General features: G+C 36.6%; 1 protein-coding gene across 1 annotated transcript in view; it reads left to right on the forward strand.

The window, feature by feature from the left end:
- Positions 1-19024, forward strand: part of ADGRV1 (adhesion G protein-coupled receptor V1) — a 423988-nt gene that overhangs the window by 106065 nt on the left and 298899 nt on the right. Inside the window, exons 44-53 of the mRNA XM_045571582.1 lie at positions 822-1084; positions 3394-3569; positions 5047-5171; positions 5954-6111; positions 6208-6354; positions 6695-6802; positions 10154-10418; positions 11144-11263; positions 18199-18421; positions 18745-18949. Of these exons, the coding sequence (XP_045427538.1) occupies positions 822-1084; positions 3394-3569; positions 5047-5171; positions 5954-6111; positions 6208-6354; positions 6695-6802; positions 10154-10418; positions 11144-11263; positions 18199-18421; positions 18745-18949 (1790 nt within the window). The remainder of the gene's footprint in view (positions 1-821; positions 1085-3393; positions 3570-5046; positions 5172-5953; positions 6112-6207; positions 6355-6694; positions 6803-10153; positions 10419-11143; positions 11264-18198; positions 18422-18744; positions 18950-19024) is intronic.

Consider the following 19024-nt stretch of genomic DNA (forward strand, 5'->3'; position numbering starts at 1 on the left):
TATGTAAAATGAAAAAGTAGGTTTGTAACAAAGGTAATATTAAGTATTTTTCCTAGTTATTACAGATTTTATTTAATTTATGAATGTCTTTCCTTTGAATTTGGAGTTTGTATTGATTTCCCTTTTAGCAGTAGAAGGAATGCCAAGATGTTTTATACTAATTGCAGTAGTATTTACACATAGAGTTGAAATGTATTGACACCTGAGAACTGCCAAAAGGAGCCATAATTCTTTGGTTGGAACAGTTTAATATTGTTAGCAAAAATCATCCTGGTTCACTGCTTTATTACTGTTATGCTGAGTGCTTAGAGAAGGCGAAAAGAAGAAAAACGACAAAACCTCCTGGACACACAGAACTTCAGAATGGAGGGGCTGTAAAACAGGGCTGGTTCGGACTCTGCTTTTTCATTACTTTGACACCTTAGCCTGGATGATCACTCCAGGATAGTGAAGACAGGCATCCTTGTCTTGTTTCTCTTTTTAGTGGCAGTGCTTCTAATTAGTCATTAACTTTTTTTTTTTTATTGCTATTGGCTTCTCAGAGGTATCATTCCATCAGGTTGAAGAAACTGTCTTTTATTACGAGCTTACTGAGTATTTTTATGTCATATGTGAGTATAAATTTTAATAAATGCTTTTAAAAATTCATTTGCTTCTTGACAAAGGTATTTCTTTACATAAGGATGCGGGGAAATTTCCCCCTTGTTTTAAAATGACCCAGAGAAGAATTAGCCTACTTTACAATGAAGCATCAGTACACTTCCCAGCACTCACAAGCCATTCTATTTTCATTTATTACTTCAACATTTTTATTTTGACAGCCGTAATTACTGTCCTCGCTAATGATGATGGCCCGGGAGTTCTATCATTTAACAACAGCGAGCACTTTTTCCTGAGAGAACCAGCAGCTCTCTATGTGCAAGAGAGTGTCGCCGTCTTATACATTGTTCGGGAACCTGCACAAGGACTGTTTGGAACTGTGACAGTTCAGTTCCTTGTGACTGAAGTGGATTCTTCAGCGGAGTCTAAAGATCTGACTCCTTCCAAAGGCTATATTGTTTTAGAAGAAGGTGTTCGATTCAAGGTACAGCATGAGCCTTCACTGGCAGGGAATAATCATCTTTTAAATTTACAAAATAATATTTCCTTAGAAGAGCACCCTATGTCCTAGAAAGAAAAAAGTATTTCCAGCATAGATATTGGGAAAAGACAAGGTTAGATGACTGTGTGAAAGTGCCCTGTGCTATATAGTTTATAGAGAGCACAACTGGAAAAATTTGCTCTGTGAATTAGGCAGTGGAATGTGCAAATAAAAAAGAAAATATGTGTATTGCTATTTTAAAATTCAAGCATATTCAAATGGAACACATCAATTTATATGTCTATAAACCATAAGCTAAAAATAACTCTAAACCATTCTTTGCAGCCATGAAGCCTCGGCACAATCACTCCTTCCTGTCATGTTTTCATTAAGTAAAATATAAGTGCTTACTTCAGCTTGCTTGTTTCAGAAGCAAGTGTCCTATGTGAATGGGAATAGCTCATTGGAGAAAAAATACTCGATTTGGATTACTTACACATGTGAATAAACTAGCAGAAGTTTATCTCCAGAAACCTTTTCCCATATATTAATAACTTTGTTTTTAAACTTTATTTTAAAAACATACTTTAAATTAGCTAATTCCACTATTTTAACATATTTTAAGCTTATTATATAATAAAGTATAATTCTAAAATAATATATTTATCCTAGTTCATCTAAAAGCAGTTCATCCAATTATTAAAATGTTTTATTTATGACCAGTTTCTGTAAACTAAATACATTTTTAGTGCATATTCATTTGCATGCTTAAGTTTTTACATTCTTTGAAATTTAGAATCTTTAAAAATTTTTTTCAAGGACACTTATCTTCATATAGATATTAAAGAATTCAAATTTAAGGTATTTTACGAATTTGCCATTGCTTTACATCCACATGCTTTAAAAAAATGTTTTAAATTAAATTTAAAACTATTTTAAATTATCTTCTGTGGGTTTTTTAAAATATTTTTATTGATTTCAGAGGAATGAAGATGAGAGCAAGATAGAAACATCAATGATGAGAGAATATCATTGACTGGCAGCCTCCTGAATAACCCCTACTGGGGAGCAGGCCTGCAACCCAGGCATGTGCCCTGAACTGGAAACAAACTGGGGATTTCTTGGTTAATAAATCGGTGCCAACCACTGAGCCACACCAGGCCAGGTTGTGCTGTTTTCTTAAAAAACTTTTTTTACAGTGCGTTTGAAGACCTTACTGTTCATTTGGCAAATTAAATGTTTGAGAAATTAATAAATATTCTTTCACACACGATTTTTTCCTCCAACATGTTTTTGATTTTGAGATATAAAAAATAAAATACACAAATATTAAGTGTATGTCTCAATGACTTTAAAAATATGTATGCACCCATGTAACCACCACTCAAATTAAGCTATTGAACATTATCATCACTGAAAAGTTTCTTGCTTTCCCCAGAGGAAACTACTTTTCATTTCCTATCATTAAAGATTCATTCTAGCCTGGCCAGCATGGCTCAGTGGTTGATTGTTCACCTATGATCCAGGAGGTCATGGTTCAATTCCAGATCAAGGCATATGCCCGGGTTGTGGATTAGATTCCCAGTGTAGGGTTTGCAGCAGCCAGCCAATCAATGATTTCTCTCATCATTTGGTGTTTTTATCTCTCTTCCTCTCCCTTCCACTTCGAAATCAAATAAATATTTTTTAGACTCATTTTACTGGTTCTTGAACTTTATGTAAGTAGAATCATAGAGTATGTAATCTTTTGTGCCTCGCTTCCTTTGGGCAATGTAATTTTTGAGATATGTGTGGTTGCACAGCTCAGTAGTTGTTTTTTTGATTAATTTTATTTATTTATTTATTTATTTATTTTTTTGCTGAGAAGCATTTAATAAAATAAACCACTATTTGTTTATGTAGTCTCCTGTTGATGAACATTTGTATGTGTTTTTTAAATTAGGGCCCACAATGGTTATAAAGTTTTAATAGTGAATCCTAGACTAGAATGAAACTAATACAGTGTATAGATAGCTAGAGCAGGATAAAGAATTAGCAAAAATGAATATATTTTTAATTTTTATCTTGATGTTATTTTTAAGTGCCATAAATATTTATTTTTAGACACTTCTGTGCCATACATTGTGTTGAAAATCTTGAAATTAGTAAATGGGAAGAGTTGTAACTATCAGATTATGGGAATCAGTATTAGAATTTAAGAAAAGGTGATGCTTCCAAAACATATTATTGTCAAAAATATTTAACAGATTTTTTTTCTGTCTGTTGTAGAAATACTATATTTTAGTGACTTTATCTTTTGATTTTGTTTTCAGGCCCTACACATATCTGCCATATTAGACACGGAACCAGAAATGGACGAGCATTTTGTTTGTACATTGTTTAATCCGACTGGAGGTGCCAGACTAGGGGCACGTGCTCGAACCCTGATAACAGTTTTGCAAAACCAGGCCCCTCTGGGGCTGTTCAGTATCTCTGCAGTCGCAAACAGGTATAGTTTATTCAGAAGGAAATCGCCACTTCTGAAGCTAAGTCGGAAATATTTTTTAATATGTTTATTGATTTTAGAGAGAAAGGAAGGGAGGAGAGAGAGATAGAAACGTCAATGATGAGAGAGAATCATTGATTGGGTGTCTCCTGCAAGCCCCCCACTGGGAACCAAGCCTGAAGCCTGGGCACATGCCCTGACCAGGAATCAAACTGTGACCTCCTGGTTCATGGGTCAGCGCTCAACCACTGAGCCACACTAGCTGGGCAGGATATATTTTTTTTGACATAGAGAAAATGCAGAAGGAAATTGAGCTCTATTTTTTTTTTAATATTGTTTTATTGATTTTTTACAGAGAGGAAAAGAGAGAGATAGAGAGCTAGAAACGTCGATGAGAGAGAAACACTGGCCAGCTGCCTCTTGCACACCCCTATCGGGGATGTGCCCACAACCAACGTACATGCCCCTGACTGGAATCGAACCTGGAACCTTTCAGTCCACAGACCGACGCTCTACACTGAGCCAAACCGGTTTCAGCGAACTGTGACTATCTTAAAAGGAATTTTTAAAATGCGCTCTAGCAGATAGATTCAGAGAGGCCATATGCCCTCTCATAACAGGGACTGTCAGAAACCTAATCATGTCCTCCATAATGATGTTACTAGAATTCTTATTTTCCCAAAGTTTACACTTTCAGGTAATGGCTTGCACTGTTTTAATTTTTTTAATTTTTTCAATAATAATAAAAAGTGAGAAATAATAGAAATTATACTTAGCTACTCAGACTAAATGAATTACTCTTCAAAGATACATTAACATGATTGTAGTGTAAAATTCTCTCTGTAGGCTGAAGATGTTTATTTTTTTATATTTTAAAAATATTTCAATGGGTCTTGTTTCACTGATACACTAACTAGATCAGTGGTCAGCAAACTCATTAGTCAACAGAGCCAGATATCAATAGTACAACGATTGAAATTTCTTTTGAGAGCCAAATTTTTTAAACTTAAACTTCTTCTAACACCACTTCTTCAAAATAGACTCGCCCAGGTTGTGGTATTTTGTGGAAGAGCCACACTCAAGGGGCCAAAGAGCTGCATGTGGCTCGTGAGCCACAGTTTGCCAACCACAGCACTAGATCAATGAATTCCTGGCTTATTTTTTCTCTGTTACATTTTTTTTGTTTTATGTGAGAAATAACAAGGTTTTATTTATTTTTTAGAATGTGCAGCATGAAGTTACTATCAGTATTTTGTTATGATCTTAGTTTTAGAGTATTATATTTGTGCTTTTAAAAAAATTTTCATAAATGAATATCTTTGAGGTGTAGAGTCTAGTCTTCCAGCTCTATAAAATTTGGGAATGGAGCTCACCATAGGCTTGTGTAAATTTAAAAAAATGTATTAAATATATTATAGCATTGTGTCATATATTTTAATATGCTTTTTCTGCTTTCCATAATCATTTTTGTTTGCTTTAGAGCCACCTCTATAAAGATTGAAGAAGCCAACAGGACTGTATATTTAAATGTGTCACGTACTAATGGCATTGATTTAGCTGTGAGTGTGGAGTGGGAGACAATATCCGAAACTGCCTTTGGCATGAGTATGTTTCATTTCTTATAAGGACAAAATTCTATAACGAAGAAAGATTGCATGTATAAAATTTACATATTCCCTCATGAATTGTATGTTATGGATCTGTTGAAAATGGAGAAAAGATATATAATTCTTTTATTGCACCCACAGCTATTTATTGAAGGCCTAATATGTGTCAGGCATAGGTTTAAACTCACAGAGCTTAGAATTTAAAGGGGTGACAGAAATAAAACAAGTAAAAATCAGTGTGTTGTTTAAACTGTAATAAATGTTTTAAAGGGGAAGTTGTTAGGGCTGTGAGAACATAAATAAATACTTCTCAGGAGTAGCAAAGTTTGAAATAAGACAAAATGCTAAGTAGAGATTGATTATGCAAAGACCTGGGTTGGAGGAACATGGAGGAAAAGATGGGAAACCAATGAGGCAGACATCTAGAAGCATTTTAAATAAAGAATGTAAATGATAGACTTTAGATTGGCCATTGGGCTTATAAATAAGGGAAGTGTTGAATCTGAAGAGTTAGACAACGCTAGATCATTCAAGAGGTTGAGGAACATGTTATGGGCATTTGTTTCAATTCTAGGATTAATGGAAAGCCTTTGAGTGCTTTAAGCAATGGGAAGGATTACTATGCCTATATAGCATAAGGTGGTATGAATCACATTAGCACTTTGAAGACCACCCTCAGTGCCATATAAAGAATGGGCTGCACTGCTTGAATAATAAACTCAGAATTGATAAAGTTCGGAAGGGATTATGCACTTGTAAATTATGACATATGTTTTTCAGGGGGAACACATATTGTGTTTTCCATATTTCAAAGTTTTTTCGATGCCTCGGCTTCTGGCTGGTGTTTCTTTACTTCGGAAGATTCAATATATGGTGTAATGTTAAGAAAGGTGTCTTCTACCATTTACCGATGGCAAGGGGTTTTTATCCCACTCGAGGTAAGCATCGTTTATTTTATGGCATACAAAATAAGATGTGCGTGTAAATGTTGGCTACCTCGGGAATTACAGTTATTTCTATCCCTTATATCCTAGGATTTAAATATAGAGAATCCTAAAACGTGTGAGGCCTTTCGTATTGGACTCTCTCCCTACTTTGTGATTACTCACGAAGAAAGAAATGAAGCAAAGCCTTCCGTTAACAGTGTGTATACATTCACATCTGGACTCAAATTATTCCTGGTAAAAGAAACAAACAACAAAACACTTTACTTTTTTTGTAGGTTGTTTTATTTAAAAGAAACATTAGATTTGTAAACTTGATCTAAATGGAAGTTAATGCATGGTCTGTGGTCATGTGGAAAAGGGCTTCTGGCAAGTTGATACTCATTTGAGCAAGGTGTCTTACTCTGGGGATGTTTTGTCTTTCTTGAAAAGATCCCTCGTTAGGAATATCTAGATATCAGAAGGATTTTCCAAGTTTTGAACTTCAGATACTGACTCATACTATTACTGTATTCAGATCCTTTTTAGTTATAGTCTACTTTAAATTTTTATTCCTATTGTTCTGTCTTCCTTGCAGGTACAAACAATAATTATTTCAGAAAGTTCTCAAGTAAGATATTTTACTTCAGACAGTCAAGATTATTTAATTGTTGCAAGTCAAAGAAATGATTCTGCATTAACACAGGTTTGATTCTTTTAAAATGAAATTTTTTTAATGCTATAATTAAAGCCCATCAAAGATGTAGTCTGTAGGTTTAAAATAAAATTTAATTGGAGGAAAGTAGTAAAGTAGAATATACATACTGATTAGTTATAGTTAAATTTTAAAAAATCTTCCAAATTTTTTCTTTTTTTTAACATTTTTATTTATTGATACTAGAAGGAGAGGAATGGGGGAGATAGAGATGGGTCATAAATTTGTTGTTTCACTTATTTATGCATTTGTTGGGTACTTCTTGTATGCGCCCTGACCAGGTATCAAACCCACAACCTTGACGTATTAGAATGACCCTCTAACCAAGTAATTCTGGTTATCACATGTTATATAAATACTTGATTATTGACAATATTCTCCATCTGCATAAATGTTTATACCATGTTAAAGGAATGAGTAGAGAAATAACATAATTACTGCAAAATAACTTTACTAATTGCTCAAGCATGACATAATAGGTAAAAGGAGGGGTGATCCATCTGTCCACATGGGGTGCTGCTCTGGCTGGTGTGTGGACAGGGTAGCGCTCCTCTTTATACTCCCAGGCTGCAAAAATAGGACAAGGATTTCACTTAGTTGGGAGAAACCTACGTCCTATGCAGTTTTCATTAACTGGGCTTTGTTTTGCCTTCCCAAATTAATATTTTCTATTTCTAAGGTATATGAAAAATATCCTCTGTTTTCTCATAAAAACTTCAGGCAGTCATCTGGTTAAAGACAAGTGTATCTGCTTCCCATTGCTAATGTAACAAATGACCACAAACTTAACCGCTAAGAATACAAATGGATTCTCAGACAGTTCGGGAGGTGAGACATCTGAAACAGGTCTCTCTGGGCTAACACCAAGGTGTTGACAGTTCCCAGGAGAATGTCTCTGCCTTTTCCTGCTTCCAGAGGCTGCCCCATCCCTTGACACTCTGCCCTCCTTCATCTTCAAAACCAGCAACCGCATCATCCCCTACTCGGCTTCTGTTGCCCCATCTCCTTCTCTGACTGTCCTGCTTTCCCTCTTTTGCTTGTAAGGACCTTTGTAATGACCTTGAGACCAGCTGGACGGTCAGGACAATCTCCCCATCTCCAGAGCCCTTAATCACATCTGCAAAGTCCCCTCTGCCATGGGAAGTGCTATATTTACATGTTCCAGGGATTGGGACATGAGCAAGGAAACTTTGGCCCAGAATTTGCCTTTACTGCTGAGGTCAACCAGCACCGACACCTGCTGGCTTCTCTCTCCTATGTCCAGTACACACCACCTCTGCCCCTGACATTGGCCTGTCAGTATACTGAGAGATACCCTTGACCACTAGAGCCATCTGTCCTCCCTTTTAGATGTGGATAATATCCCAAAAATGTCAAGTTTAAGGTTATTTCAGAATGGATGTTCAGGCCTTCTCAGTCTGTTTTCTCAGCTGTAATTGTTAGGGCTTCACAATCACTTCTTTTTAAAAAAATTATTTCATTCATTCATTCATTCATTCATTCATTCTTTATTGATTAAGATGTTACATATGTGTTCTTATCCCCCTATTACCTCCCCCTCCTGGCTCATGCCTTTATCCCCCGGTGTCTGTGTCCATTGGTTAGGCTTGGGAGCCATCCCTCTGTATTCCAGACTTACATATCTAACTTTCTGTTAGCATCTCCACTTAAATATACAATATGTTAGGTATGGAAGATTTAGCATATCCCCTCTGAACTTTGGATTTTCTCTGCAAAACTTGTTCAGTGCTTGCTGTCATCTCAGGAAATAGCAACCTCATAAGTGCAGTTGCTCTGGGATGTGTCCTTCTTGATTACTCTTGAATGACATATAATTTATTATTAGGTGTTCTTGTTTATAGTTTCCAATAATTGAATACAGACTTCTCTCCCACACTATTAGAGCCTCTAGCCAGTTTCCTAACTTCTTCTCTGACCTCCTCAGACCCATTCCCAGTCAGACGGCTGGGGTAATATTTTATTTTATTATTTTATATTTTTTATTGATTTCAGAGAGGAAGAGAGAGATGGAAACATCAATGGTGAGAGAGAATCACTAATCAGCCCCACACTGAGGATTATGCCTACAACCTGGGCATGTGCCCTTATCAGGAATAGAACCGTGACCTGGTTCATATTTCTGAACCATGTTGGCTGGGCCGGAGTAATATTTTAAACATTAATTAATATTGAATTATCCCTAATTTTATTTTATTTTATTTATTTTTATTTATTATTATTATTTTTACTCCTCATTTTGAAACTTCAATGATTTCCGATTATATTTAGCATACATCTGAGTAAGTAGGATAACCATATCTCATTTGTCCAGCACAGTGTTGGGTTATGCCAGTTGTCCTGATATAATTATTAATATTGTCCCTTTTTCTTGCTCAGGGACCCTTGTGATAAATTACATGGTCACCCTAACAAAAGACTCCTTACCTCTGTAGTCTAACTGGTTTTCACTTCCCTAGAACTATCAGCTTCCTTCCATTTAAACCCGTTTTAATTCAGATAATGACAAACTTTTCCTGCCTTGGAAATTTTGTCATTCTCTCTACCTTTATTTTCCCAATACACCCATAGTTCTTTATCACATCATTTCAATTGTTACCTTTAGCACTTGTATCAATTTTATAATTGTGCATTTACTTAATTATTGGTGTGTTTGTTTGCCTTTGACTAATACTTAATATCCATAAAGGGAAATATTATTTATTCATAACTCCTAGAATAATGCCTGGCTCATATAAGGTTCCCAATTGTTGACTGAATAAATAGAATTCTTCTGAAACTGACCAGGTTGTATATTTGGGATTGTCTTTTAATTTTAAACATATGAACACTCACCCTGAAAACTTGTATGCAATGCCAGCATTAGTATAATACTAAAAAGTTTATGGGTTTCTCTTGCTTGAGAGAGGGCAATGAATGATATTATAGTATCAGAAAGTTTCTCATCTAGTTTTGAATTTTTTTTTGTATTTAAATGAATTCTCTTTTGTCTTTGGCATTCCTCTTCTCTTGCTATCACTGACTCCTGCCCGGATGTCTATTAGAAATTTATTTTTAAATAACTTTGCTTTAAAATTCATTCTACCTCTTTCTCTTTCCTCTTTCTTTCTCTTTCTCTTTCCTCTCTCTTTCTCTTTCCTCTCTCACTCTTACACACATACAGTAAAAGGGGGAAAGAGCTTGTTTTGCTACTTTCTCATGTTTGAAAATATTCTCTCAACTAAATTAAAGGGTCTAGGAGAATAAACATATGACACTGGTTAAATTATCACAAGTGCTCGATTCCTCATCACGAAGGATTCTCCATTTGAACATTCCCTGCAGGTCTTCCGGTGGAATGGAGGAAGCTTTGTGCTGCATCAGACACTCCCTGTCCGAGGTGTGCTGGCCATGGCCTTGTTCACCAGAGGAGGCTCTGTGTTCTTAGCCTTTTCCCAGGCTCATGCCAGGATCAATTCCGTTTTACTGAGATGGTCTGGCCATGAGTTTGTCAACTTTCAAGAAGTGCCCATCAGTGGGACAACACAAGTCGAGGCATTGATTTCAGGAGATGATATTTACTTAATTTTTGCCAAAACTGTCTCTCTAGGTAAGAAGATATAATATTTGTATTGGATACAGAGTTATCAAAATTAGTATTCATATAGTATGTTCATATGAAAATGCTCTCATAATAATTTTTTTAGCTAAGTCATATAATGTTTCTTGATGGATAAATATTGGCTGTCAGCTACAAATAGATTTTGGGGGAAAAATTGTTATGCCCATAATCTTTAGGGGTTCTGAACCACTACTTTCAGGGTATTAAAATAAAATCGGGGAATGGATGGGTAAGTGGAAAGATCTACGAAAAACTATGAAGATATTATACTTATAGCATAAGTAGATAACTTTTTATATGACTGTACTTGGGATGCCATGGATAAATTATAGTAGTAATAAGTGGTGCTTAGCAACTTTTGATAAAACTTTAAAATATTTATTGAATATGAATATGCTTCTTTCTGTTTAGTGGAACTTTCATAAATAAAATCCCAACACTCCTAAAAAATAAAACATTTGTTGCTATGTTTTTTAATATTGGGCCATGATTAGTGGCTAACTAATGTCTATACTTCATGTGACAAATACAAAAAGACTTGAAATGTTTCCTAATAAGTTTTATTTCTGTTTAAATGAATTCTGAGGACTCCCTTATAAAATTTGTTTTTTTAAAATCAGATTTAATGTTTTTATTATAGATTTCCTGTGTAATTCTCTTTTTTTCCCCCTGAAACTTTTGCCTTCAGATTTGACTTTTATTTATTATTGTAGGAGATCAGAGTTCAATTGATATTTTCATCTGGGAGCCAGGACAGTCTTCTTTTAGGTATTTTCAATCCCTGGATTTTGCTGCCAATAGGATCCATTCCTTCACACCAGCTTCAGGCATAGGTAAGGGATTTTCAGCGGCTAGCTAATCCTGAGGGCAGTGTGGAAAGCCAGAATGTTTTTAATATCACTGAATTAGAGATAGTGTTACATTACCAGTCACGGGGTATTTTATTAAGGATGTAAAATCAAGATCTTGACAATAATATTTTCAGAAATCCTAGAATTTTCAAACGACTGATACTGATACTCTTAAAATAGGGATTGTGTTTGAGAAGAATAAGAATCACTAAAATGTGGGGGAAATATGAGGGAAGAACAAGGAAGGGTAATACATTATTTTTGTCTGGAGAAAAATGAAGAGTGAGGCTATATTTATATCTTTTAACTATGAAAGTATTTATAAGGGACTTGCAAGTATGTGTACTGAAAATTTTTTAAGAAGTTAGAGAATGGTTGTGAGAACTTTGCCATTCTCGTCCACTTTCCCAACTTTCTTCTATGGTCTGAAATCTTTTCTTGGTTCTCTGCACTGTACTCTGCACATTAGAAATATAAGCAGTGTTTTTACTGTAATCTCAGTAGTTTCTGAAACAAAATCTGTTCATGACAACCCAAGGGGTTAATCTGTCTGGAGGCTATAGGGTTATTTCAGGGCTGGTAAGGAGTCACTTGGGTGGGCCAGTGACAGTAAGGCGAAGAAGCCAAGGTCATCAGCATGGTGACACACTGAGTCAGTGTGTCTCTTGTTAAGGTGCCTCAAGGAGCTTGGGAGCAGCCAAACCTGAGTGGCTCAGCAGGCAAGTCTGGAAGAGTCAAAGCCCCACTTTTTAAATGGAGATAAGGAAATTCTATATGCATTACACAGTACACATACACTAATTAGGTATTACCTGTTAGCCATTGTTATGAAGAATTTCTCACCTTCAAAGGTTTAATGTCTGGTTGGAGAAGCAAGAAAAATAGTAAAGTAATAATTCAAGGTAGAGCCCCAATCCCATTTGCTCTATGAGTTGTAGAATTGGAGGGGTTAAGGGGTCTCTGACCAGAGCTTGAGCTCTGCCTGGGCGGATTGGCAGGAAATATTGTGCGGAGAGAAAGAGGTATGAGCGAAAGTGAAAGGCAGGATTGTCTGTGGCATTGAGAGCATAATGAGCAGACTAGCGTGGTGGGGACAAAGGATTTGATTCAGAATGGAATGGTGGTGAGGTTGGAAACAAACTTGACGTTAAACAGGTGGGCCTGGAATGCCAGCCTGGGTTTGAACTGTGTTTCAGATGGTCCAGTGGTTCCCAGACAATTTGGTCTTAGGAAATTTCCACCCTCTTAAAAAATTGAGGCTCTTGAAGAGTTTTTGTTTGCGTGTATATCTACTGATTTTTATTGGATTCGAAATCAAATGGAGAAATTTCAAAGACATTTATTTATTAATTCATTTAAGAATGACAGCAATAGCCGAAACTGGTTTGGCTCAGTGGATAGAGCGTCAGCTTGCGGACTGAAAGGTCCCAGATTCGATTCCGGTCAAGGGCATGTACCTTGGTTGCAGGCACATCCCCAGTAAGGGGTGTGCAAGAGGCAGCTGATTGATGATTCTCTCTCATTGATGTTTCTAACTCTCTATCCCTCTCTCTTCCTCTCTGTGAAAAATCAATAAATTATATTTAAAAAAAAAGAATAACAGCAATAAACTCATTACATGTGAACATAAATAACATGCTTTATTTAAAAACAAAACATTGTATTTTCCAAGACAAAATTTTTAAAAAATATATTTTGATTTTTTACAAAGAGGAAGGGAGAAGGATAGAGAGCTAGAAACATCAATGATCAGCTTTACCGGGGATGTGCCTGCAACATGCCCTTGACCAGAATTGAACCTGGGACCCTTAAGTCCACAGGCTGACGCTCTATCCACTGAGCCAAACCGGTCAGGGCCAAACAACATTTTTATAAAAAGAATGGCATTTCTTTTTTGTTTTTGAAACTTTCACATCTGGTTTAATAGACGATATCTGGATTTTTGTGTCTGCATCAGTATTTAGCTTATTGCAATAATATCAATCATACGTCCTCTGGGAAATCCCAAGTAGACAGACAACATCTTAGTATTATGAAAATATAAGGTGTCCCCAAAAATGTAAACACACACCTTGAATAATTATAAAGGCAGTATTTATTAAAATATATTTCATCTTCAAAATTGGACCACCAGCTATTAAAATGTGTATACAGTTTTTGAGACACCTGTAGTTTTGACTTCACGGTCTCTTTAAGAGTCTCGTAAGGATCCCCAAACAGTACTCTGAGCATTACGGAGGCAGAGAAATCCTTGCAGGCATTTTAAAGACCAGTGATTATCAGAGGCATGTTTCATAACTCCACCTACCTTTGGTGACAGAATATGCTGGAGGCAGTAGTTTGTAACTGCCCAGGCCAGAGCTAATGTAGAAGCCTCGGTGGGTGGTTAGTGAGAAGGAACTGAAATCAGGAGGAAACCAATTAAGGGTTTAGACATCGGGGACATCAGTGCATGGAGGTAGTTGAAGTCACAAAAGTTAAAATCTACAACGTAATTGCTATTGAAAAGAGTAGAGGATTTAGCACAAACACGGGAGTTTATTCTTGCAGTTTTTCTTTTAGGTGCCTGACTTGCTTTCTCTAACAGGCATGCAACCTTTAGGTACTGCCAACTTCAGTGTCCTTAACTACTTACCAGGAATCAGAGTTTTTTGTTTTTTTAACTTCCATTTTTTAAATTAAATCTATTTGGGGACATTGGTTGATAAAATTAGGTAGGTTTCAAGTTACAGTTCTGTAATATATCATTTGTATATTGCATTGTGTGTTGCCTACCCAGAGTCAAATTGTTCATTTCACTTTGTTTTCATGCGTCTTACACCCCACTTCTCAGCTCTGTGTCCTAGGTTCTCTCAGACCCCAGCACCTCCCTTCTGGGACATTCCTTGGTTTTCTGGCTCCTATGCTGTTGTTGTCTACCTCTGGTTTGCTCATCTTCTCCTTGAATAACTTCCTTTACGTTGTCAGCTACTCACAGGCCTTCACTCCGTGATGTTGCTGTGATAAACAACTTGAGCGGTGTACTCATCACTCACTCAACAACTGATTCACTGAATAAATGATGGATCTTTCATCATGGATTTGTGTTGTTTTTGACTACATTTTCCTTAAGTTTGTACCTTTATCAGTTTTGCTTCTCTTATAACTTAAAGTTTCCAAGTGGACTAACTTCATCTACTTGAGTCACTTATTATAATTCAAAATAGTTGCCTAATGAATGTTTTTAAGGATGAGGAATGCTGCCTGAATGGGCTATTAATTGAAGTTATAGAATTCTCTTTAAAGACTTTTAAAAAATAGAATAGGCACATTTCTAAAAGAATTCGTGAAAAAATCTGCCAGAGGCTTGTTAAAAGACCTATTGTGAGGTTTCTTTATTCTTTTGTTTCTGTGACTTGAGGTTGTAGAAGTATGAAAAGATTAGAGGTAATTATTTAGAATGGCTTATTATAGATCTCTTGAAAGCTGAAATTATGCATTAAATAATATTCAAGGATTTTATTATTTTGAATGTGTCAAATATTTTATTAAAAGCATTAGATTGGAGCCATGACTATGAGGATTACATATTTATTCTGGTTAATGACCTGACAGAAATTATTGTGTGGTGACTGAATTCTTAAAATTGAGGAAGAAGAATGAATATAACAAAGGCTGTAAGAACATATAAATGTATCTCCCATTTCTCTCTTCTCTCCTTCATTACTTAATAGATATTTTTAGTGCCAATTATGTGCCAAGTACAATGGTAGGCCCTGAGAAAACACTGGTAAGCAGAATCAGATATCACCTCTGCCCTGAAGAAGTTTAACAGGTAATAGGGAAGAGAGACATGTGTAAAATCACACAAATACTTTTCTGGCTGCCTACCGATAACTGCTATGAAAGAATATGGGAATGGGGGAATTATGTAAGACCATAATCAATATTAAAAAAAAAAAAAAGAAAAGAAAAAAAAGAACTCCTACAGCACAAAATGGAGAGGCCTTGACCTGGTCTAAGGGATGCCCCGAGAACTTTCTTACATAAGTAGGTGTTAATGCGGCTGCGTTGAGCATAGGGTGGGCTCTAGGTTGAGGGAACAACATGTGCAGAGGTCAGATGGTAGCAGTGAGCATGAGCTTTTAAAGGACCTGGGAGAGGTCAAAGTGGCAGTGAGGGGAGAGTGGTATAGGACGTAACTGAAGTTGTAATCAGCCCAGAGAGGGATTTAAAGGATCATTATCTTTATCCTAAAAGTATGTGGGTGTCTTTTATGAGAGGGTGTTGAGAAGATAGAGAAAGAGAAAGAGGGGTGCAGGGAGAGACAGAGACTGTGTGTGTGTGTGTGTGTGTGTGTGTGTGTGAGAGAGAGAGAGAGAGAGAGAGAGAGAGAGAGAGAGAGAGTGTGAGAGGGGGAGGGAGAGAGAGAGAGAACACACAATGGGGAGAAAAGCTCAGAGGCTGGTAAGAGATGTCTTGAAGATAGTCTGGAGGCTCGTGGCATGTTTCAGACTAAAGATGTTGCATGGTAGAGTTTGGAAAGTAGTGGGTGATGCAGGTCGAAAATTAGACAAGTAGTTCATTCAGAAAATGTTTCACAGGTAAAATCCACAGGAGCTGATGATAGATTAGATATGGGGGTATGAGATAGGGAGGATGTCAAGAATGAGTCTAATTTTTACATAGGTGGTAGTCACTTCACCATTATGGTGATCACTGGGAGGAAGTGATTAGGGACAGAGATAATGAGTTTCATTGGAATCAATTGAGATGCCTTTGAGTCATTCGTGTGCAGATATTGAATAAGTATTGCTGGTTAGAGCTTAGAATAGAGTCCTAGACTGCAGATATTGGATGTTCCACCTGCAGAGAAGGAAAATGCAGAAGGAGACTATGTAGTGTGAGAGGAGGGATCTTCGAACCAAGCCTTGCTGAATTCCACTTTTTAAAGGGGAGGTGAAGGAGACTATGTGGACAAAAGGTTCAGGAAATGTGGAAATCTATAGCTAACCCTTACTGAACGTTATGTCCCAGGTTCTGTTGCAGTCCTTCACTTTATTATGTCATTCATCCTCTAATTTCTGTGTGTTGCTGTAAAGACCTTCACCCCATTCACTTTAGTCCTCCGATACTCTCAGCTTCATCAAAAGTAGTACGTTTGAAAATCATTTGGATTAAGCTCAGTACTCTCCATCCCTGTTCAGTTACCATAAGAAGCGCAGGACCCTGGGAATGAGATTTTCATTCCCATGTGTTCTGTTCATGCTCTAGACCAGTGGTCATCCACCTTTCAGACCTCACTGACCACCAGTGGTCCGCAGACCCCTAGCTGGCAATCGCTGCTCTAAACCATCTGAGCCCAAAGTTCTAGTCCAGATGCTCACATCTTATTTCCCCCAAACCCCAAATCCTTCCACAGTGCCCTGTGAGACAGATACACAGTATCTCAAACTTTTCTCAGTATAGTCTCTTCTCTTTGCTCTGGAACTTGGCTCTCTCCTGCAGACACTGCTTCTCATGAAGCCCTACCTAGCTGTTCCATCTTTTACTGGTTTCTTCTTATATTCCCAGGTCTCTACATGGTTAGGAATGCTTGCTTTAGTGCTTAGTCCTGAAACTTCTCTATACACTCACTCCTTAAGTAATCTTATCCATTTGCCTACATGTGGGATGCTTTTATTTTTATTTGTTATAGTTTTGCTAAATGGACGATAATTCGGTAATCGGTACTAGTTAAAATCCTCTTCCCAAACAGACTCAGAGACACAGGGGCATGCTGGTGGTTGCCGAAGGGGAGGAGAATTGGGGGACCGGCTGGAAGAGTTGAAGGGATGAATAACTACAAATGGGTAGTTACAAATCAGTTATGGGATGTGAGGTACAGCTTAGGGACTATAGTTAATACTATTGTGATAACTATGTGTGATGCCGGGTGGAAATATGCACTGGATACATCAGGGGGGCCCTTTATAGAGAATATGATTGTCTAACTCTATGCTGCACACTTGGAAGCCAATACAAAGTAAACTGCAATTGAAACAAACAAACAAACAAACAAAAAAGGATAAAAATCCTCTTCCTCAAGTAGAGATTTTTTTCTTCCCCTCGTACATTCCTGGCCCGATTTCATGATCCTGAAATTGTACAAATAGTACAAATTGTACAAAATAGTACAAATGCCCACTTTCTGAGAAGACACTCTCTGCATACTATATTCAGATTTAAGCCTAAACTTCCTACTCTAAATGTCTGATTACCTATTTGCTGCCTTGTAATACTAATCAGATTGCAAGGACATGAATAGGAGTGTGTCTCGCAGGGTTGGATTCATCATCAGTGATGATCAAAACACTTCAGTTTATGATTTTGCTTGAGACTGTAGAATCAGTTAAACCTGAGAGGTGTTGAGATCCATCTGAGGCATTTGCCCTTCACTAAATATGTCCAATTTTACAAAGCTTTATGAAAAATATATGATCATTTTGAAAATACAAACTTATTAATAACCATTTTTAAAAAAATCTAGACCTTTTATGCAACATTTACTAAACTGCAATAGTAATTTTTTCCCCATAGATAAAAATAATCAGTAGTTCGCAATATTTAAGAATGGGTATGGGGTTTTCCATTTTATCCTATGGGAAAATATTTTGGAACAGACTCATGGTTTCTGGTTCTACGTGCTATTTTAATTCCCATTCTTATTAGATGTTTGTATGTTCCAGTGTGTTTCAATGAGTACTGGAATTTATTCATGTTTCTTGGTGGTTTCTTTATTTTCTCCCATTTTAAGTCTGAAGTTTTTTAGTGTTGTATACCGAGCAGTAAATGGGACTTTGAGAGTTGGAGAGATTTTTGCTGCAGCACGTATGTAGAGAGCATGTGAGGTGACTGTTTATAATTGACTCTAGTTGCCTTTCCCTTCCTTCCTGCAGTGCACATACTTCTTACTGGCCACTCTGTGTCTGCTCTGTATGGCTGGAATTCAGAGCTGAACCAGTTCTCTTTTATTCTGGAAGCACCTTCTGCTCACGATGCAGCTTCGGTCACAGTCAAGTCCCTTAATTCAAGCAAGAATTTAATTGCTCTAGTGGGAGCCACCCACTCACACATATATGAGCTGGCCTACGTCTCGAGCCTCTCTGACTTTATTCCTAGGTAGGTTCAACCTTTTATGCTGTCTTTATACTCACCTACTCACCATAATTTTATATGATACCTAATTTCTAAGTCTTTATCTAATGACTGAAAATGTATGAACTATAAGAGCTATTTATAAACAGAGATTTGGTTTTTATCCAGATTTTTAATATTTGTTCTACCAAGTTAGTAGTATATGAATACTTCAGATTAAAATTTTACTTATGAAATGTGATTTTTCCAAACTTTGAATATCAGTCAATATTATAAGGGTTTTATGAGCAATGTACTATGTATATGTCTTTACCTTGTAGCTGACTATATGCGTTCTTCTATGTCAGTTCAGGTGAACTGATATTTGAACCTGGTGTCAGAGAAGCTATAATCGCAGTAAATATTCTCGATGATACAGTTCCAGAGGAGGAAGAATCTTTCAGAGTTCAGCTTAAAAATCCTAGAGGAGGAGCAGAGATTGGTATTAATGGTTATGTAAAAATCACTATTCTATCTAATGATGATGCCTATGGAGTTGTTGGATTTGCTCAGGTAATGATTCCAAAGATCCCACACTTAGAATTCAGAATGATGTATTCACTTCATTTATATATAGTTGTTATCAGC

The sequence above is a fragment of the Pipistrellus kuhlii genome, unplaced genomic scaffold (genome assembly GCF_014108245.1).
Source record: "Pipistrellus kuhlii isolate mPipKuh1 unplaced genomic scaffold, mPipKuh1.p scaffold_m20_p_4, whole genome shotgun sequence".
Classification (NCBI taxonomy): Eukaryota; Metazoa; Chordata; class Mammalia; order Chiroptera; family Vespertilionidae; genus Pipistrellus; species Pipistrellus kuhlii.